Source organism: Melozone crissalis, unplaced genomic scaffold, assembly GCF_028551555.1.
Source record: "Melozone crissalis strain CALT ecotype California unplaced genomic scaffold, PUWL_Pcris_2 ptg000018l_1, whole genome shotgun sequence".
Classification (NCBI taxonomy): Eukaryota; Metazoa; Chordata; class Aves; order Passeriformes; family Passerellidae; genus Melozone; species Melozone crissalis.
In genome coordinates this window covers 19,864,326-19,886,196 of record NW_026535796.1, presented here as the reverse complement: position 1 = coordinate 19,886,196, position 21,871 = coordinate 19,864,326, and the positions used below count along the sequence as shown (strand labels likewise).

General features: G+C 41.3%; 1 protein-coding gene across 1 annotated transcript in view; it reads left to right on the top strand.

Moving 5' to 3' along the window:
- Positions 1 to 1,984: 1,984 nt before the first annotated feature.
- The window catches only part of RPAP1 (RNA polymerase II associated protein 1), a 34,199-nt gene continuing 14,312 nt past the window's right edge, over positions 1,985 to 21,871 (top strand). The window contains exons 1-13 of the mRNA XM_054275670.1: positions 1,985 to 2,424; positions 3,308 to 3,456; positions 3,995 to 4,087; positions 5,418 to 5,598; positions 7,655 to 7,831; positions 10,650 to 10,856; positions 14,316 to 14,431; positions 14,845 to 14,943; positions 15,400 to 15,501; positions 16,332 to 16,499; positions 18,761 to 18,943; positions 20,614 to 20,748; positions 20,926 to 21,105. Of these exons, the coding sequence (XP_054131645.1) occupies positions 2,235 to 2,424; positions 3,308 to 3,456; positions 3,995 to 4,087; positions 5,418 to 5,598; positions 7,655 to 7,831; positions 10,650 to 10,856; positions 14,316 to 14,431; positions 14,845 to 14,943; positions 15,400 to 15,501; positions 16,332 to 16,499; positions 18,761 to 18,943; positions 20,614 to 20,748; positions 20,926 to 21,105 (1,980 nt within the window). The 5' untranslated portion in view covers positions 1,985 to 2,234. The remainder of the gene's footprint in view (positions 2,425 to 3,307; positions 3,457 to 3,994; positions 4,088 to 5,417; positions 5,599 to 7,654; positions 7,832 to 10,649; positions 10,857 to 14,315; positions 14,432 to 14,844; positions 14,944 to 15,399; positions 15,502 to 16,331; positions 16,500 to 18,760; positions 18,944 to 20,613; positions 20,749 to 20,925; positions 21,106 to 21,871) is intronic.

Here is a 21,871-nt window from a genome sequence, read left to right as displayed (position 1 = left end):
GCTTTCATTGCCTGCTGATCTCAAGTGGGGAATTTGTGCTTTTCCGCTGCCTGCTGGGCTGCCCAGAAGAGACTGAGAGCAAGAGACTCTCTGCTTCTCCTTTTAAATTCTTGCCACAACCAACAAGATCTGAAGAGGTTAATTTGAGACACTAATTGTGACAGCAGGATCTTGTATTCCTCTTTCGCCCAAATCTCATAACTTTATCAAAATGATGTAAACTGTACACTTGAGAATGGGTAAAAAGGCCTTCCCCAAGGTTCACAAATGACAGTAGCAGTCAGAGAGGATTTTTTTGCTTCAACATATACATATTTTCTCTTTTGACTGTGTCTGGTGCATAGATGTAACTGTCTCCCTTTGCATGTTGGGCTCTGCTGCTGAGGAAGAAAAATACACTGTAAGTGCAGACAAACCACCAGAAATTAAAAAGCCTACCAGTGCTGGATTTTATCAAGTAAGATGATAGTTTACAGAGCAATCACTATGTAGTGGAGTTCAGAGGTGCTCATAGTCCTTGGACAGCATTTCTGATCCGTTTCCTGTGTTCCTAGGACAGTCTCTCGGTGTGTTGCTTGTGCTGGCTGGCTGGAGGTCCCATCCCTGGCAAACAGATGGTGTATGGTGAGCTTTTAAGTAGCCAGTTGCAAGGCTGGAGGTGAGCAGGCTGCAGGATGCTGGGGTTAGTGCTGATCCTCAGGAGTTTGTTAGTCTGTTAGTCCTGTGTGCTTTCTCTGAGCTCTGGTGGGTGGGAATGAGGACTCCTGACAGCCAAGGGAGTGTTGCTGATGTGCTGTATTGGCTCCCATGGGACATGGGAAAAGGTGCCCTGAGAAGAAAGCCAAGAGTTTTCCCTGCATTCATTGTCTGCAGGTGCCACGTGTGTTGAAGCAAAGCCTTCCTGGAAGACCCATCCAACCTCATTAACAGTGGCTGCTTGGTTGTCTTCTTGTGCTGACAGTTTTCCCAAGAAACAAAGGCAGTTTGAAGAGGCGCTGTATTTCTTGACCAAGTTTTGGTAGGGAGAGACTTGGAGAAGTTTATGTAGAGCTGTGTGTGGAGGAGGCTTCTTGCAGAAAGCTTAGGAGCAGTGTTTACTTCCAACTGTGTGTTTTGTGCCTGTTAAAGCAGGCATGCTCCTCTTTTGGGCTTTGAAGGCTGTGATGACAGGGCAGGGAACACTTGGCTTTGGATGCGTGTTCTGCTCCTTATGGATATCAAAGAGGGTCCAAGCAAGTGAAGCCTGGCTGTGGGAGCCCTGTTGTGGCAGCAAGCTCCATAAATAAACAGCAAGTAGGTGTGTGCTTATGCTAGGAGTACAATGAAATGTATTTGCAAACAGTTTACTTGCTGCCTGTGAGAAGTGGATTGCTGGTGCCAGGCTCTGGGAATCAGATGTGGGGAGCAAGAGTCACCAATATTTTCCTGCCTGGTAGATGGGAGGTGGAGTAGTTGCCTTCCTGTTGAGTTGTCATGTGCATGGTGTGAAAAAGTCTGTATAAATCTCACAGTTGTTTTTCAACCCCAAATTGGCCTGAGCAGTGAATGAAGATGCTTGGAAATAGCACAGCTTCTGCCAGTAAGGAAAGAGAATGAGAACAGGAGTTCTACATGAGAAAGACTTTTTTGACTTGGGAGATCTGAGTGAGAAGGAGAGCAAAGAGTCAGGGAGTTCATCGTCCAGCTCTATGTGGACAGTCTCTTGCATCCTGCCAGGGATCTGGAGGAGATGGTATGCTGGAGGGGGATGTTTATGTGATACTGTGTCTCTGAGATTCTTGGTTGGCATTGATAATTGAGCAGCTCAAATCTGTTGGATTTGAGTTGCTCAATTATCATCTTGGACAAGATGTTACTCTGACTTTGCGAATCCCAGGCTGTCTTGTTGGCATTCTGGCAGTGATGCACTTTTTGTCTGTCTTTTTACTGGCTGGATGCCATTGTGCTCCTAGCTGGCTGACAGACCTTGTGCAGGCTTGTCAAGTAGCCTTTTGTTCAGCAGTAAAGAGCAGGATTCCGTTTGTGTGGGACTCCTGTTTAAGTGTTTGTGTTCGGGTGATCCTGAAGTAGGGGTTCTGTGGTATGTACAGAAACGTAAGAGTGGGACAAAAATGAGTTTTCCCGTGCTGTCTCCATTCTATCTCCAGGAAATCCAGTTGTTTTACCCATTTTCCATGTTTTGGAGTCCTGTGTGAAAAGCACGTGTGGCTGGGCTGCAAGAGCAGGAAGGCAGGATGCTGTCGAGACCAAAGCCTGGCGAGTCCGAGGCAGACCTGCTGCGTTTTCAGAACCAGTTCCTGGCAGCCAGAGCTTCACCTGCAGTGAAGATTGTGAAGAAAGCAGACAAGAGGAAAGGGAAGGAAGGGAGCACAGATGCTGAGAGACCCCCACTCCAGGACAGCAAAGATGTAGTCATGTTGGATGGTAAATTCATTTGTTTCTTTGAATTACTAAGATTCTCTGTCTCTCAACCTGGTGTTGCTTTTCCCTTGCCTCTGTGCCCTTCTTTCAGTATTATTTATTCCTTAGCCTTGGAAATTGGCTTGTCCGATGCTGCTGGCATCCAGTAGAACCACCCTTGGTGCCTTAGTCCACATTTATCAGCTGTCTGTGGTACCTTGCCAGCAAGAGGTGTTTTCTGTAATTTGTGCTGTTGAACTCTCACTGCTTATTTTGCCAGCTCTCCAGACCCATTGTCTTTGAGATTTACCTCTCCTAGCTGCTCCAGTTTTCAGCCAGCAGATCTGGCTTGTTTTTGTTTTCTCTATCAATAGTAGCTGTAACACTTTTGCCATGTGCTTGATCTCAGAAGCACAAGGTGCTTTTTTAAAAGCAGCAATATAAATCTTGCAGTACTTTGTTCCAGGTAGAGGAAATATGATCTGCTTATAGCAGGTGGAAAGGAGTTTGTTCATGATCATACAAATCCCTCACATTTAACAGTTTGCAGCAGAAATATGCTCTATTATTCCTCAACACAACCTGCAAGGACAATACTTGTTTCTATACAGCCTTGCTGCTTCCCTTAATACTTGCAGTGAGATCTCAGAACCCTTTCCTGCTTATGGAACTCTTTGGAAAGACCTTGTGCCAATACATAAATAGAATCTTCAAGCATGTTTCTCTTCACTACACCCTTTAACTTAGAGACAGGGGACTCAAGCATCTTATTGCTTCCTTATCTTTATTTCTCATCAGAGGAATAAAAGGTGTATTAGGAGGCTTTGGTCTGGTACCTACTGCACAGTGGTTGTACACAATAACTTGACTGCTTTTTGTTTTCCTTGTTATTGCTTCCCCTCCTTAGGTTTTCCTGATACTCTCCCAGCTCTAACTCCAGCTCCTCCAAAAAAGTCCAAGATCAAAAGTGCTAGTGTCCACTTCGAGGATGAAGATCCAGAGGAAAGATTGGACAGTCATGATCGACATATTACAGCAGTCTTCAGCAAAATTATTGTATGTCTGTCTTTTGTGTGATGATCTAGTGTTTGTTTATTTGAATGCTCTGAACTAAGCAGGGATGAAGGGCTCTGTGGCTGCTTTTTATTTCTACAGTGTAATGAAGCAGCACTGTAGACCAGTGTCCTGGAGCACCTTGAAAGAAAAAAGCTCTTTGGGTGTATTTTTTTCTTGTCAGTTAAATATAGTTTCAGATCTGCCTTCCAGCCCTGACTGCCTACAGGTCACACTGATTGCATGCAGGCATGTGCTGTAGTGTGGATTTGGGTGAGTTTCTGGACTCTACTGGGGATGTGCTCTGTGCTTTGCACTGGCCTAGGTTTTCCTTTATCTGATTCTTTGAGTGATGCATGGAGTTTGGCAGCCCAGTCTTTTGGAAAATAGCCTCACTTTGTCTCTGAATAAGCACAAGGTATTCTGAGCCTGATGACAGTGTGAGCTGCAGAGCTGGGAGATTTTGAGCCTGCTCTCAGTTAAATATACAAACATGTCTGGCTGTTGCAATGGTTTTACAGGGCTTGAATTTTTTCTTCAGGAACGAGACACCAGTGCAGTAGCAGTGACCATGCCAGTGCCCACGGGAGACCCATTCCCAAGGACATTTCACCGCTCCGAGATAAAAAGTGAGGTAAGATTAGGAGCAGATGTTTTATGCTACCTTTGTTAACAATTAAACTTTCTCCCATTAAATCCTAATGCTTAGTGGGGCTTGGTAGGGCTCAAAATAACCAATTTAGTATGCTGAAGATTATGAGCTAGCTCAACATGTCTGTGGCATTTCCACCTGAGGGAAGAAGAGAGTTCTTCTACCAAGCTGCCAACTAGTAGCTACTCCATAGCCTGCAGTTAAGTAACATTGGAATCTTCTTAGTTTAGCCTTCTTCGACTAACTTTATAAAGGTGGGTCAAATCTGCAGTGCTGTAATAGAATTGATCCTGTTCTGCTTGTTTTTATCTGAGGAGCAATCTCTGTTGCTTTGTCCACCAGGTTCTTATTGAAACCCCACCTGATTTCTCCTCCATAACATTTGAGTATGGTTGGTCAGGTTATCTTTAGCAGTGCTTTTTGGTTTTGACATAATTATTTTCTGAGGCTGTAAAACTGGAAGCCGTGGTTGCTATTATCAGTCATTGCTGTAGTAGCAAGGACTGCTAACTGAGTGGGAGTCAGATGCTGGGAGTTGGTATGTGATTGACAGCTGTGGTTGATTTGAGGAGGTAGATTATTTTGAAGGACAGCTTTTTTGAAAGGTGAGAGTAATACTTTTTAAACTACCAGTTTTGCTTATCTGATGTAGAAGCACTCAAAGCAGCTACCAAATGTTCAGACTGCCTTTTAAGCTTCTTCTCTGGACTGGAGACATGCAAGAGATTTTTTGCTTAGTCTCCTTTGGATTTCCTGTGCATCCCCTGTGCAAGGCTGTTCAGAGGCATGCCCTTCCATTACCTAGGCAAGCAACACAGTAATTTAACCAGGATTATTTTAGCACTACTTGCCCACTTCTTACTGTGTAGATCTCTTCACCCTGCTGCTCACTAATCATCTTATAAGAAGCCTGTTCCAAGCATGTGGTGAGCACAGTGAAGTACAGCCCATTTATACTCAGAAATCCAAGGTATTCAGCTATGCAGAGCTTCTGAACAGCAGGAAAGCTGTAACTATTGTGTTTGGTGACATTTTAGATGTATTTTCCTTGCTTGAATTCACTTATAATTAATCATCTTTCTTCTCTAGATGCCAAATCATCCATGTCTTTGTCTCTCTGTCATAGCAGTAAACTGTGTGCTAAAAAATATTCACATGTGCACAGAAAGGGACAGGTGACTGCCAGCAACCTCCCTATATCGTGTCCCAAAGTCTGATCTGGAGGTGTCTTTAGGATCACATCACCTGTTAATGGCAGGTGCGTAGGGAGACTCTGGATAGAAAAGTGAGTACGTGGCTTCCCCGTTCGCAGGTGCAGCTGGGATCTGGAAAAAAAAGCATCTTTGCGCAGAAGATGGCAGCAAAAAGAGCTGCTGAAAAGGCAGCGACGGCTCCCTCTGCTGCCGAGTGCGTGGAAGTACGATCAGCTGCTCCGGATGCCTTGGATCCTGTGGGATCCGCGGGCGAGGCGCCTCTCCCCGGCAGCAGGGGTGGTAAGTGGAGAAGGTTCTGCTCATCCAGCTGCCCGTATTTACATAGTCTTAGTAGCCGTAACGTCGGCGCACCACGTTTTTAAATTAGGGTAGCATTGCTGTCCTCGGTTTAGGAATCTCAAGGTCAGTTGGAATGTCTTTATTGTGGCTGTGATTTGAGATGGTCTGAGATCCAAACAAAAAATTCGAAGGAAAAAATTCTGAGATGGTTCTAAAAATTTGGTTCGCTTTCTCCCTGGTTTCCTTTTTACTTCACACAGGGAGCTAGATTTATTTTTCAAGGTTCTTGTCCTCCTTTCCCTTTCTGTTTGTTATATGTAAAGTTTTTCTTGTTTCATCACTGATTTCCACAATTTTGGGAAGAGAGTGGTTCTGTGTTGAAAGTGTTTGAGACCACTGTGATGTGGGTTCTCACTCCTACTGAAAGGTTTGAAAGCTCAGTTTTCTGTCACCAGATCTGCTGCCATGAGACTGTGGCTTTGCTCCATAAGGAGTGCTGTGAAGCAGTGCTGATGAGTCACTGCCACCTCCAGCAGTTACTTGTCTGACAGCAACGTGACAGGGAAAGATGAAGTCAGTTCAACTGTTACCAGCATCTCCAGGCTTTTTTTTTTATTTGTGTTGTCTGGGGCAGTCCAGTTTGCTTAGGAGCACCCTGTGTCTGGGTTTTACCCTGACATGCTCTTTTTCACATTGAAATAGAGGCAAGATGTCATTTGAAGATTATCACCATTAGGCTAAGGTTTGTGTCAGCCCTGCCCCCTGTTAGGGAGTTGATAAGAGAACTGCCAGATGTGCTGTGTGTGCACAAACCCACCATCCAGGTCACTATACTGTGTTTAGTGTATGTCCTTTTATAATTGGACATGTATAATTCTGTCTGAGAAAGCTGAAGGGGAGATAGAGCAGCCATATAGCTGTCATCCTCTTGAACATGAACCCTTCTAAACTGTAATAACATGACAGAGAGACTACAAAATCCCTTTGCCTCTTCAGCCAGACTGTTGTGGCAGGATCACTAGAAGCAAGAGAAGAGGGGGAGCTTAATTTCTTGTAGTAACAACGTATTTGTTTGTTGTAATACTTAGTTTAATTGCTAGTGGTGGGAGGTATGCTGAAGCTTTTGCCAGGTCGCCCTGTCTTATCTCTTTCTGCTCTATATGCACAACAACTGTGCAATGACATCAAATCTTCCTGGTGTTTTGTTGAGAGTCATTGCTGCTGTTTGAACAGGGATTTGATGCTTTCAGGCCTGGCTGGTTATGGGCATAGGGATGGTCCAAGTCAATATATGGAGCATATGAATAAAACATAAGCAAAAAAGTTGCAAAGTCAGATCCTTGTATAGTGGGTTACAGAAGAGTTGGAGGGTCTCACATTGACCAAAGGACCATGTTACCTGGTGCAATTGTTAAATGAAATGAACATTTAAAATGGATTTAGATCAGATGATAAAGGAGACTCAATTTTGTTCAGAGTAGGAGGAATGTCCCTTGCTATAACTTCTAATATGTTTAGCTCTTGAAGGTGACTATAGGACATTGTTAGAAGCAAACATGCCTGTGTTAAGAATTGATCCTTTATCATCTGGAAGCTGGTTTACCTCATCTAATTCTCTGTCTTACTCAGCAACTATTTACTAGGTCATGGTTCAGCTGACATACGAATGTGGGTTCAGGCATTCCTGGGCAGAGAAATGATCTAGTATTCACTAGGTTGGAAGAATGCTCTGATGCATCAGTTGTGAATTATACTGCAGTTTACCTTTTCATGCTGTTGCTTTGCATTAAAGAAACATAATTTCTTTCCCCTACCATCTTCCTCAAGCTCCTAAAGAAACAAGCTGGAAATTATGTCAACGTGTTTGTTGTAACATGGAATGAAAGCACAAATGGTTTAGTTTTGTTTGAAGTTAAGCTAAACTTCTTTATTTCTGTTCTAGCTTTACTACCAAGGTAAGGAAAAAATTATGCAAGCCTGTTAATGACAGAGTTGAGATTTATTCATGATGCTGTAGACACAGATCACTAACTGCTTTCTCTGCTGCTTCTTATAGATAAAGATGATGACTTTTTGACCTCTCAGCGTCCTTGTCTCATAACGGGAGAGGGTCTTGGAAGCCAAAAGAGTGAGCAGGAAGCTCAAGCTATTCACAAAGAGAACTTGGAGAAGCTGCAGTCCATGTCTGAGGAAGAGATCTTGCAGGAGCAGGCGAGGCTTCTGGCTCAGCTGGGTATGTGCTTCCCAGGGTCAGCTCTAGAGTTGAGGCAACTTATTGAATGTGTAGGTGTCCCAAAGTCTTAGCAAATTCACAGGTCAAGGATGGGAACTTGGAATTCCTGCTCATTCCATGTGTGGATAATCTTGCTTCCATGTCATGTCAATAGCTTATGAGTAAGAACTAAGTGTGAAGAAGTTAAATAGTGTTTATTTTTCAGTGAAGGTTGGTTTGGCTTAAGTCTTTCTTGTCACCCCTCTGCTGTGGGTTAAGATGATCTGTGAACTTTATTGATTTGCACTCCAAATACATGATTGCACATAAATGTTTAAGGTCCTAAACTGTAATTTTTTGAAGCTGATAAGAAGCAGTGTCATAGCAATGTTGAGGTGAGAAAGAATCCTTGGTCTTCCCCTCCAAAATACCTAAAACTTGGGCCAGAACTGTCAGTACCCGGATAGGGAGAACATATGGGCATGTGGGAGATTTCAGTTGAAACTGATACTTGTAGAGCAGAAAAACTTGAAATTAGCCTTGACTTTTAGAAAAAATGTTTTAATTTTCACACTGTTGGGTACAGGCATATTCTAGCAGGGGTCTGGTCTCTGGTTTGGAGCCCTGTCCACAGTGGTGCTCTGAGAATGCCTGTCACTGGCAGCTGATGACAAAGTAGAGGAGAACACTGAATGTGGTGTGTTTGATAAGACTTCATGTGATCTGAGCCACTGCAACACTTGCTGGTGTTAGTTTGATGAATTTATATGCTCAGGAAGAGCAGATGTACAGATGTAGGTGGCAGACAAGGATTTTTTAAATTCTCATGATTTCAGGTCCTCTAGCATCAAATTTAAATATGAGTGGCATTTTAGATGCATAAGTCTCTTGTGGGTTCAGCTTAAAGATCATATTAATTATCTTGACTTCATTGCAAGCAACAGTGGTATAACTGGAAAGGTGGCAGGGGAACTACACAAAATAATTGCAGCCAGATTGTTTGGGTCCATCCTTCATTCAGAGACCCAAGTATTTTATTTGGCTTCACTGCTTATAACTATGGCATGTGTATGAAAAATACCCTGATTACATACTTGCTTCTTGTGAGTGATTTGTGATTTTTTGCTCCTTATCCCCACCACTCTGTCCTTTGGGATATTAGTGAATACTTAAAGAGTTGAAAAAGAATGGGATGTAGTGTAAATATTTTTCAACAAGATTTTCTGAAGCAATGTATTTTTATATGCCTTGTAGATTACAAGGGTAGATACTTTAGTCTTTTGAGGCCTTAAAGAAACAGGGGGTAATTTTGGAATTCCCAGAATATCTGTGGGTAGAGAATTATAAATGATAAAACACTCCTAAACTAAATTGCTGACTTACAGATGGATTTAGGAGCTGGACAGTCACAGAGCTGTGAATTAAGGAGACTTTCTCCAAATTTGGGAATGTGAATGATTTGTGCATGTTAAATGCTGTCCTGTCCCTGAATTAACTTCTTGGTTATGAAGCAGAGGATACTCCGTGGTGTGAAGTATGAGAATGGGTACATAGCTCTGTGCTGGGCAGTGTCTTATTGTTGGTACTGTGCTGCTTTTGTTGGTGGAGACTCTGGACAGAAGTAGGCTTAGTTTCTGATATACTGTGCACAGATTGACATCAGTGACTTTTTTGTCACTGAGTAAAATGATGAAATAATGAGTACAGTGTATAGTCTGTACAGTGAAGTGCAAGAAAGTGAGAGCTCTTGCCTGCATTCAGAAAAAATAGGAGTACTTTAATGAGACTGGGCTGAATGCCTGTCCTTCACTAAGGACAGTTTAAACTGCATCATTGAGGAGAATGTGCAGCAATCATGAGTGTGGGATAGGTGTTTCAGAGACATGGGAGTCATTTTTCAGATGACTTATCTCAGGTACAGAGCATTTCTCAACTGCTTGTCCTTTGTCCTCCAAAGAATAAATAACCACCAATAAATAAATAAATAAATAATAGGTGTTATGTTCTACTTTATATATCTCTGACACTGCTTCTGCTTACTGGAGTATTTCTGTATCTCATTGAGGCACAATGCACAATCTCTCACTGTTCACCTCTGACATAAGCATCCCAACACCATGTTTTGGAGAGGAGTGTTCAGAGACAGTGCACTCCATCCAAAATGATGTGGGATATCTGTAGCAGATCTGAAAGTAAAATGATGATCTTAGAGCTATATGAACATAATCTGTCCTTCAAAACACATCTACCTCCCAAATGTTTCTCTTCAAAGCATGAAGAGAATGGCTGTGTCATTTTTCTGGGTGTTGTCAGACCATAATTGTAATGGAAAGTCAGTTCAGGACAGTCAAAGATCACTTTGTAACACAATATCTGAGCTAGAACTTGCAGTTCTACTGCAATTCAATAAAAATTAGCTAATTCTTTTTATGGGGTCTGTCGTGTGTATTCTTCTTGTGTTCAGATTGATGCCACAGACCAGAATTCTCTCCACAGTTTATAGTCATGCTTAGATGTCCCATTTGAGTGGCAGTGAGGGGAAAAGAAGCAGTTATCTTTATTTGTAAGTTGGGAAAATAGAATTTTTGTGGTTGCTTTACCCTGAAAGACATTCATCAGTTCTTTCTCTGGTGTCTCCTCACCAGACAGTTACACCCACCTTATGTGTCTAAGGGGTCATGAAGCAGTGGAGGGCCTTAGTTTGAGGAGAAGTGACAGCTGGCAAGAGAAAGAGGACATGTAGAAAAGACTGAAACATAAATAGCAGAAGCTATAGGCATGTGGAGTATTTTGAGACTTTCTGTCACATCTCTGTCTGTCTCTTTGTCAATACTTGCAGATCCCAGTTTAGTTGCTTTCTTGAAATCACAACGTGGTAACAATGAAGGCCAGAAAAAGGAGTTAAAAATGGAACTGAACAGACCGGAGGAGTTTGTGGAATCTCGGCATGTGGCTCAGCATGGTGTAAGATCATCTCTTTCCATGCAGGAGTCAGGTCTAGAAGAACATGTAAGGAAGGAAGAAAATATGAAGGTAGAAATCATGGGTAAGAAACAAAGTGCATATGGTAAATTTTCTGAGCAGAAATACAAGATTTGTGTGGTGTTTACATCAATCTACTTTGTAGTGATCCAAATCTGAATTTTATCATTATATTTAAAAAATATGTATTTTGGGTTCAAAAAAGACGTCTCTAGATGGGCTCCACAAATTAGAAAGGTGGTACACTATGTAATGGAAGTGGCCTGTTATTGGGAGATCTTGTTTTTTGAAATTTGTTCTAAGGCTTCTCAAGGGAAAATGTGTGTTAAACTAGGCATCATTGCTCTTCTGTTCCGTCATGTGAACAAGGAAACAGGAGTGTAGTAGTGAGATTCAGCTGGTGCCTGAATAATTTCTTTTAACTGGTACTGGTTAGAGACAAGAGTGTGTTGGGTAGGTAAGGGTTAACAGTTTGTTCACAGGATAGCACAGAGATGACAATCACTCTCACTTCAGGGAAATTGCTCATATAGAGTATGTATGTCTTAGTGTGACATTGCTCCTGATGGCCCCCCTCTGTGTCTTGTATCTCAGAAACCACCCAGTGATTTTCACAGAACAGGGTTCTTTTCTTTGTGCTTTGGATGTAGAATGTCCTGCTTTTCATGGAGTGCTGCTGAACTATTGCCTCTTATGACAGAACCTTTTAATGCTCAGTATGTGCCTGTGTGAGGAGAAAGCTGCTTTATCTTCAGTAGCTAGAGCAACCCCGTATATTCTCATGGCACAGAAAGGACTAGGTTTCCATTTAGGCTTCTGCTCTTACTGTTGCTTTCCTCACTGCATTTTTTCTTTAGCAATTTCGTTTTCTCTGTTGTGATTTTTAAGCTCCCATTGTCATTCCCCCCCACTTTTGTTCCTAACATACTTGTCCTGCAATTTCATGTCAATTTTTGCTTTTCTCCATCTCTTGATCCTCTCTTCTAATGCATCCTTTGTGTTCCAGTGTAACCTGCAGAGTGATTAAAGAAGTCTCTGAATCACTTTGGGATTTCAGCTTGATGTTTGCAAGAGATAACAAGTATTTACCATTTTCCTGCTGAGAGGGATGAGTCTGTCAGTGTATATGTGTGTGTGTGTACATGTGCACAATAAGTAAAGCTCAGCCTCTTTTTGAGGAAGACACTTCACTGAACAGTCCTTTTGCCGTTTCTCCCCAAGTTTTACTTTTCCACAAATCCATCTTAATTAAAGGGACTATTTTTAGTTCTTTTTAGTCCCAGAACAACTGAGTGCATAAATAGCACCAGGTCAAGTGACATCTTTTCATCTCCTGAGAGCAATAGAAGCATGTTGTTCAGCCTGTAATGGTAATAATAGTAATGCTCTTGGGAATAGCTGAGTGTTTAAAACATTGTGTGCTGACATCTTTTGCCTCCTATAGAAGACAGCACAGAAAAAAAGAGGAGTTTTTCCAGGATATTTGGAGCAGCAAACGATGAGCTGAAACACAGTTAAAAAAACAAGGGAAGCCTTTTCAGTACCGTAGTTTATGTCTGCAGCCCATTTTGTCCATTAGGAGATGTAAAAATTAATTTGACATTAGCACTTATTGTTGGAATTTCAGCATCTGTTTATACTCAGAGGTAAATGCAGCATGAATAGCCCAGCAGAAATGGTCACACTGAATTTTTGGTGATGACACAAAGCAATAAGATTGCTGAAAAGTCAAACCTGCCTTTAGTGACATAAAAGGCTACTGTTTTTTAGAGGCAAAATAGGGAAAGCTTTATCCAGCAACTTGTAACCTTATCAAATGGAAAAGTAAATTCTGTCACTGAGAGAAAACAGGAAGCAAAGCAAAAAGAGGAGTGGTTGGGTGGTAGCCTTTAATGTAACCCAAGTCTGAGAAAGTTCAGTGCAAATGTTGCGTTCACACTGCCAGCTTGTGCTTCTGTAAAGGGATTTCTCAGTAACAGTCTGCTGATGCCTTGAAATACATATCCATCTTTTCTTGTTGACAAGATCATTGTACTAAGGGCTTCTAGTAACAAGCATAATCTTATTCATAAAATGATTAGCTCAACCCTGTCAATTTAGTGATTAATAGAGAAAACATTTTGTTAAATTACAAGTGTCGATATATTTTGTTTTTCTGCTGATTCTATTTCCTCTCATGTTGCATCTACCACCCACAAACATTCCACTTTGGTACATTTCAGATGCTTTTTCCTTCACTTCAATTAAAATGCATGCTGAGCCTTTGGCTGAAATTCTGCAGAACAGCTTTCTGGCTGAGCAAGATAACTCTGTGCTTGGTTCCTTGCCTGATGCAATACCACATTGATCATAAGGGTGAAGCTTCATTCTGGAGAGGATGAGTGCCCTTCTTGAAAGTTTATCTGCTAATTGGAAGAAAGTAAAAGGTTAAGTTTCAGGCCAGTTATCAGCAGGAAAAGATCTGATGAAAGAAGAGCATCTCTGTGGGACTCGTTGTTCCTTGCAAGAGAAGACCGGAGTGCTGGGATTAATAGCTGCAATGCAGATGAGTTCTGGGCTGCTCCAGCAGGAGTGGTGCTAATGCTTTCCATGCCCTTAGGGGCTGCCTGTTACTGTCCTTACACGTGCTTTCTTTTGAGATAACAAAAACGTTTTAGCTCATCTCTTCTTATTTTGGTTTGGGGTAGTATCCTAGTAGCAAAGCCTTGCCTTCCCTGGTTAAATCTCTCTGGTCTCTTCACTTGTGAGATTCTTCCACATGGTGATGTGTCTCTTTCCTAGGGCAACTGTTGTGATGTCAGGCACCAATGAATGTCTTGTTTCTCAAATTCTTGTAGTCAAAGCTCTTTATAAAGCTAAATTAGTAATTTCTTCCTTTAGTATTTGCACCTTTGAAATTCTTGTTCAACTGTCCAGTTTCCCCACTGAGCTGTCTGTGTAAAGCTGTGCAAATTTTCAGCTGTTTTGATCTTTTCTTCCCAAGCTGATCTCTTCAAGCCTTTAGAGAGGGATACTGAATAGCAGCATCACAAATGCAACCAAAGCACAAATATTGAGCTGCCTTCAGTGTATCTAGGCTACAATCTTGCTGGGTTCCTATAATTTGCTGGGACTCTGCTTTAATACTTTTCAATTTCATGTCCCCCCAAACACTATTCCTTGAGTGATACTAGTTTCCTTTCTCAAAAGTATGACTGATAGTATTTTTTCTGCACTGGTTCTGATAATTTTGCCTTACTTGTGTCCTGACTTCTGTTCAACTTCTCCTAAATTAGCATTGTCTGAATTTCATTACTGTGCTGTTTACTTCCTCTTCTTGCTCTCACGAAAGATGAAAATAGCTTTAAACCTTTGATGTTTGTGCATTAGACAACAGTCAGTCTGAAAAAGATTTTCTTTTTATTTTACATAATCTTATATTTGATACAGTCTTTAAGCTGAGTAGCTTGGCAAAGAAGGAATAGTATTTCCTTCATCACTGCCTTGAAAGGTAAGACTGACATTTCTTTCTTCCCACACAAAGATGATGATCTGCCTGTGAAGCCCAGGAAGGAGTGGATTCACATGGACAATGTAGAGTTTGAGAAGCTGGAATGGATGAAAGATTTGCCCTCACCTCGGCAGAAGAAAACCAAAAAGGTTTGAAAGCAGAAACTGATACTTTGCATATCTGTGTCTGGATCATGCTTCTCAGCAGTAACAGTTTTGAAGGCTTCAAAAATGAGTCCTCTGACTGCTCGGTCTGTGGACTTTCGTCAGGTTGAAAGATTCCCCATTTTCTTTCACCGAATGGGATGATACAGGATCAGTTCAGTCTGTAGTAACTCAGGAGAGCTAGGAAGTGAGAGTAGCCATTGTAATCTGGGATGAAAAAGGTGTAAAACTGAGAAAAAAGGAAAGATAGGGGTATATTTTTAAAAAAGAATTTGAGGCCTGAGGAGTTTTTGAACTGTTATCTTCCGGCAGGTGATGTAAAAAGTGTTATTTTAAGAGGTGAATTGAGTGGACAGCAATAGAAATAATCGTTTTCTCCCTCCACCCTTTTGCCATAGAGAATGCAAGCTCGATTCAGTTTAAAGGGAGAATTGATTCCTGCGGATGCTGATTTGCCAACACATCTAGGCTTGCACCACCATGGAGAAGAGGCAGAGGTAGGTGGGTGTAATATCATAGAAAAGGTACTCATTTCTGTTTTCTGTGTTAGATCTTGTAGATTCCTTTTGTATCAAGTTTTTTAGTGATAAAAGACCCTTCCAAAAGTGCAGTAAGTTTTCTTTAGAAACAAACTCCTGAAGACAAGTCGTGTCTGCATGCATGAACTGCATTATTTCCAGAAGACTGTTGATGCTTTTTCTTTTAATGCTATTAAAGTTCTGTGGTGTTGGAAAAAGGTGCACGTACTTCCTTCGCTTAAGAAGTTCAGTTTTCTCCTGTGACATCTAAGATTAGAATCTCTTCTGCAATTGCCACAAAGCGGCAAACAACATTGGCTTGCAATTTATCTTCCCTTATGCAGTGTGTTACAGGTAATCTTATTTTAAGGGGCCTGTGTTTAGCTGTAGCTGAGGGTGTTTTTTGGTTTCTTTTTGTTTCCCCCTGCCATTTAGAGAGCTGGTTATTCTCTGCAAGAGCTCTTTCATCTGTCTCGCAGCCAAGTTACACAACAGAGGACGCTGGCTCTGCAGGTCTTAGGTCGTATTGTTCAAAGGGTAAGTCACTTCAAGGAATTTCTCCCCATAACTCAAGTTTCTGGTGGATCAGGGCCCAGATTCTCTGGTACTACTTGTTTATTTTCTGCTGTTCTGCTGTTCAGTTAAGATGAGCAAAGTCACCAACAGGGCATTCTGTTCCACTGAGGATCCTTACTGTTAGATAAGCTAAGTGTTGGGATGTAACAAACTGAGATGCAGGTTTCTCTGGATAATTCCAGACTATTGTTCTCCCAACAGGTTGTTTCAGGTGCTGTTCAGCAGCAGTGGTGTAATTTCAGTTCTCTTGTTAATTTGGATGCACATTGATTTTTTTAAATGTTATTTTTGTGACAAGCCTATTTTTGGCTTTGACCCTTTCACTCCTGTTGTCTGAGCCAGCTTCATGATGTGCATTTTCTGTAGGAGGTGAGAAAGAGCCAAGCCTACTCATAGAGCAATGTGCCAAGGGGAAAAAGCAAAATGAATACTTCTGTGCACATTTCTACCTAACTTTTGGGGGAAGTGCTAACATTCCCTCTAAGGGCACTGGAATAGAGAAGAAGGGACTTGGTGGTTTTGAGAAGGGTGATGGAGCAGAACACAATGAAGTCAAAAGATGAGTGCAGACTTTAGAAAGAAGGGTTTCTTACACTAAGGAACTTCAATTGTGTTCTTCTGTAGAATGAATGGAGGATAAACTATAGGAAGAATAACTTTCACACAGTTCAGCAGCTTTACAGTAGAAGTGGAAAGAGGCAAAGATGTAAAATGTTGAGATGTGACAGCCCAGAGATGTATCCAGCTGAGATGACACAGCCTTAACCTTGGCTCTGTCTGGCACTTTCCAGGCCAGGGCTGGAGAGTTTGCTTCCTCGTTGAAGGGCAGTGTTCTGCGTCTGCTGCTTGATGCTGGCTTTCTCTTCTTGCTGCGCTTCTCGCTGGATGATGCGGTGGAAAATGTCATGGCAGCATCTGTTGGTGCTCTCCGGGCTCTGCTGGTGTCACTTGATGATGAGGTAAGATCATCACTCAGAGCCTACGTTTGATTTAGGGTGAGCTGTTTACAGGGATCAGAATGAGAAGACACATTGTAAGTAGCTTGAACAAAGGTTTACTGGACATGTTAGCTTAATGGTGAGTAGAATTTGTCATTGCTGTCCTTTGAGACAGATGATGGTGTGTGTTATCCCAGTTTGAGGGATTCAGGTATCTTTTTTTCTCACTGTTTGAATTATCTCTGCCCTATGATTAAATTCAGTGCATGCTGCTGAGTTTCTTCTTTTTATATCTTTGCAACCTAGATCAGATCACCACTAATGTATGTGTAGAAATTTTTTTTAATATGTTCCCTTTGGTTGTTTTCTTATTTCATAGTTTTTCTGCTTCTTAACAGATTAAATATTCTCCGTGCTTTCCTTTATGCCTCATAATAATGCTGTTCTCTTTTTCTCTCATTGTCCCATTTTCTGCTCTTCCCATGTGTTTTTGTAACACTCATGCATACCTAATTTTGCCTGCTCGTATGTTTATTTTCTCACTGATGCTTTTTCACCTGTTAGAAGGTTGACTTCTTGTAGATTTTCAGGGCTACTAGACAGCCTAGAGCAGCCAGATTAAGATGTACTCCTGGTTGGACAGAAGCAGTCTGACATAGATTGTCTTCCAAGTACCTTCCTTGAGAGCTGCTTTTCTGTTTAACTGCAAAGGGGCTGGTGATAGAAGAGATGGGGTAGAAGTACCCTGCCAGGCCTGTGGAGTTGTCCTAGTGGGAGGCAAGAGAAATGAAGGAGTAGGTAGCTTTCTCCACATTTTGCTACTTTTCTATCTATAAGCCCAGATGAGTCCTGCCCGCCCATCGTAGGTAGTTAGTTCTATGAATCAGCTTCTTAATGTACTTTTTCTCTTCTCTGATGTTACTCTGGTTTATAAGTGTCTGCAGTGCTCTGATTTTTCAGATCAAAGCTTATGGTGAGATGTTTTATGTACGTGGGGATTGCTGACTCTTGCTGCCAGAAGCAGCACTGTGAATGCTGTGTCAGTATATTTTCTAACCCAAAGAGTCCTTCCTACAGTCCAGTGTTGCTGAATTTCAAAAGGTCTCTGAGAAAGGGACAGGGTTGGAAGCCTGGTCCTCTGCTCCAGGATTTTTAAGGCAAAGAGGATTTATCCACACTATAAACACAGAAGATCAACACACATGAAAATCACACTGTCTGAAGGTTTTGTTTATACTTCAATGGCTATGGGAAGGAAGCAACTTCCTTTTTGTTTCATTTGATGACCCAGCTACTTCATCTTAATGCTTTCCCTTCTCTTGGTGGAAGGAAGACTATAGTCCCAAACTCTGTATTCCAGATGGACTCATGGCTTCATCCCCTCAAGTCAGGCCTCTTCTGACCATGCCATTCACTCATCATGTTTAGTTCATATTGCATTGGGGGATGTTTTGATGTCTGATAATAGCTTGTGCTTCCTTGGTACTTGGCAATTGAAGTCTGCGACTACTATTCTTCTAATGTGGTGTTTGTTTCTGATTGTGGGTGTGGGAAATAGAAAATTACAGCAGTTATTAAGCAGTGCAAGTATTTGATTTGGCTGTCTTTCATAGTCTAAAACATTTGGGGGGAAGTAGGTTTGTTATGGGAGCAATCACCTCTCTGAAGAATTGGAACTATTACCCTAGTTGGGCTGTTACCCTAGAACTTGAGAGGCCCTGACACTTTCATCAGCTGTGAACAAAACAAAGAGGTTTTTCTAATTGCTTAAGCTGAGGGATGTTCAAACAAAAGTGTAGCAAACATGAACAAATAGACCAAGTAGTCTTTATCATATCAGTTTTTGCATGATTTTTCTGTGTTATTTGTGACCTAGGTTCCCCAGAGGTCTGAAAGTAGGAAGCCAATAAATTTCTGTTTAATGCCTAGAGCCTTGGTAGTTGTTTTATTTATTTATTTACTTATTTATAATCCTGTTTTTTTCCCAGTTAAACTAGATTTCTGTTAGCTGTGTAATGAATTTAATTCACGTCACAGTAATTCTTTTTGCAGGGTTTTTCCAAGTCTGTGTGTGTGTAAGGCCAAAATAATTTCCCTGAAAAAGCATTGAATTCTCCTTTTATATGTTTAGAATAGCTTTTATTGTCTTCACATTTTCTTGGGATTATAAAGGAATCAATAAAGCATTCCATATTCAAAAGCATCCCTGAAAAGTTTTTGTCTTTGTCTTTTTGTTTTTCTTGATGAGAATTTTATTCTGTATGCTTTAACACTCTTTCTAGAAATATCTCGATTGGACTTTCTCATGGTACCAAGGGATGGCTGCATTCCCCTTTGTCCCTAACAATGAGGAGGAAGAAGAGGAGGAAGAGGAAGACTTAAATGGAACAGAGAAATCTCAAAATAAAAAATTAAAGGATGAAAACAAGCCAGACCCAGATGTGGCCCGATATGATGTTGTAAAGGTAAGTACAGAGTTAGATCCAGAATCTTTTTTATGAAAATAGGCTCAGCATAGTGCTGTATGTGCTGTTGAAACATCCACCCTCCTGTGCATGCTGGACAAGAGCATTCTGAACAAGAATTAGAACTCTTTCTTGGCTGTTGGTTATTGTTTTTCTGTCATATATTACCAGGAGGATAATTCTATTGGTCTCTAAAAATGCTGAGGCTTGACTTGTGTGATTTCAGTATTATTAATATCTCTTAACTTCCTCTAGGGAATTCCGCAACAAACACACTGATGACCTGATAAGATGTCCTGAAAGACTGCATGCAGACACGACTTTCAGGCTCACTTACTTGAATTAAAAATAAAAAGGTTCCAGCCATTATTAAAATGTCTATATGCACTTTTCAGAATTTAAACTAGAATATTACAGTTACATAGTTCAGAACTAGTAGATTTGTACAGTGATGCTCTTCTTTTTTATTTGACATAAGGTGGCTATTTACCATTTCCCCAAATGTCATTTGCATTTCTCAGATTAAGATTTTTACAGTATTCAGAATGAACTCCTCCCACATTTTAAACCTAATCCTGTATTTTTCATAGGAGATGTAAAACCAGCAAACTTTGTTATCTTGAAACTCAGCCTTGGTGGAACCAATGCACCCTTCTTGCCCGCTGCAATCACTAAAACCTGTGACCACATGACTTAATCCTTGAGCTTGTGTTTGAACAGCACTTGGTCTAAAAGCATCATTGGGTGCATGAATTACTGTACTTGAGCATTTGGTCTTGTTTCGAGGCTTCATGATTTCAGATGTGTTGTGCTAGGTGTGTGGCACTGTTTAAAAAATGTAACAAAAGGGTGGTAGATAGACAGGAGATCAGTTTGTGATCTGTGTCATGGTTCTGAGTGGGCTGTACTTAGAAGGTATTTGGGACCAAATTCCCCTCTGTTCCCATTGCTGTGCAGTTCCATTTCATGCTCGCTTATTGGCTGTTACAACCCAATTGTTCCACACAGTTGAAAAAAGAGTATTTAAGCTAGCTGCTGAACTTGGTCAGGCCTAGAGCTACAACATGCTTGGCTGCAAATTTTTAAAATTATCAGTAATATGAATGCATTCCTGATTCTGGGAAAAGGCAAATCCATAAGATCTGCATCACACTGTTATGTAAATTGATGATTTGTTTCTTGGCACTGCCACTGATCATAAAAATCACATCATGCCTATGCATCTCTTTTCTTACTGCAAAATAGGAATTTGTGTCTGTTCTCTGTTTCTGTCAACTTTCTCTGATGTGACAGGTACTCTCAGGGTGCTGCATTAGCTGGAGGTGGTGTCTAACCAAAATTTTTCAAGGACCACAAGAGCCTTTTTCTTTTATAGGGAAGATTATTTCCCTGTCACTTAGAGTTTTATACTCTGGAAAACACAAGTATCCAAACCCCTCCAGTGGTCTGATTCAGAACAGATCTAAAGCTGTTTCTGCTCTGTTAGATAACTCTTGCTCATTTGCCAGCGTACTTGCAAATACACAGAAACTTGTTTCATGACTGCTAATTTTAAAACAGTCTCTGCAGAGGATGTAATCTCCTTTTGGGTTCCAGCAATTGAAGAACAGAGAGCACTTGTTTAGATCCTTACAGATGTTTTTTTTTTCTTTTTTTTTAACGCCTTTCAGGGACTTTTGAAGACAAGGATCCAGCACCGGCTGAGGTACATCCTAGAGGTGGTGCGACCTGTTCCATCAGTAGTTCTGGATATACTGCACATCCTCACACATATAGCAAGGCACTCCTCTGAGGCATGCAGCCAGGTAAATCTCCCATTGTATAAGAGCTTGGGAATCATAGAGAAAGGTTTGGAAAGGGAAGAAAGATCAGGTAAAGTTATGCCAGGGAGATCAGACAAACTTGTCTGTTTTGCATGTCTTCTGCACGTCTGCATGACTGTGAACCTTTAGTTACTTGTGCTCCCTGCTATTTCTCTGCAGCTGCTTGACTGTCCTCGATTGATCGAGACCATTGTCAGGGAATTTCTCCCTACTCAGTGGGATCCCAAAGTGGCTGAACCAGGGTTTTTACTTACCAGTCTCCACGGAATTGCTTGTGCCAGTGCTATGAAGTTCATCAGGGTCTTGGCATCTGGAGGCCGAAATGCAACAGCCAGGCTGGTGAGTGGTTCCTGGAAGAGCTTTTCTGATTGCACAGGCCTTGGTTCTCTATGCCTTACTGCCTAAATAAAGACAGAAAGCTAAGTAGAGGTGACTGAGCTGAAGCTGAAGAAATCAGGGCGAGAAAGGTGCATTAGTATGTTTTGATGGAATTGTTGACAGAGTCATAAAAATGATGCTTCTCCTGTACAATGGTAGATGAGCTGGCTTGAGTTTTACTCTGCTTTTTTATGGTTTGTGTAATGCACTGATGTGAAAGTCACAGTGCCCAGCAGGGTGATACTGACCAGGAACAGATGTTTAGAGCATGCATTGATGTGTGATGCTCTGTACACTCCCATGTTTCAGTGATAGGCAGCAAAATACAGTATAAACCAGAGACTTAATCACTATCCTTGTGATTCAAACCTGGTTGAACTTTTCTGCCATTAATTTGTGTTAGTAACTGTGATAATTCATCAGTGTTTTCAACTCCTCTTAACTTCTGGACAAGTTTTCCACTTCAGAGGTAATTGAATTCCCTCATATAGGTTGTCATGCTGGTGCTATAAATGCATGAAACCTACCAAGAACAGCACCCATTACAGTGCAAAGAGCACTTCTTAGGCTTTTTGGTTCACTGTTGTTAACAGCACCTAACAAATTGCTACCCAGGAAAATGCTACTGTCAACAGAACACCAGTCTGTGCTGTAAAGTATAGAGAACAGTGATGGATAGTGGGATGTTGAAAGACTTTAAGTCATGCTAGGAACATAACAGAGTAAA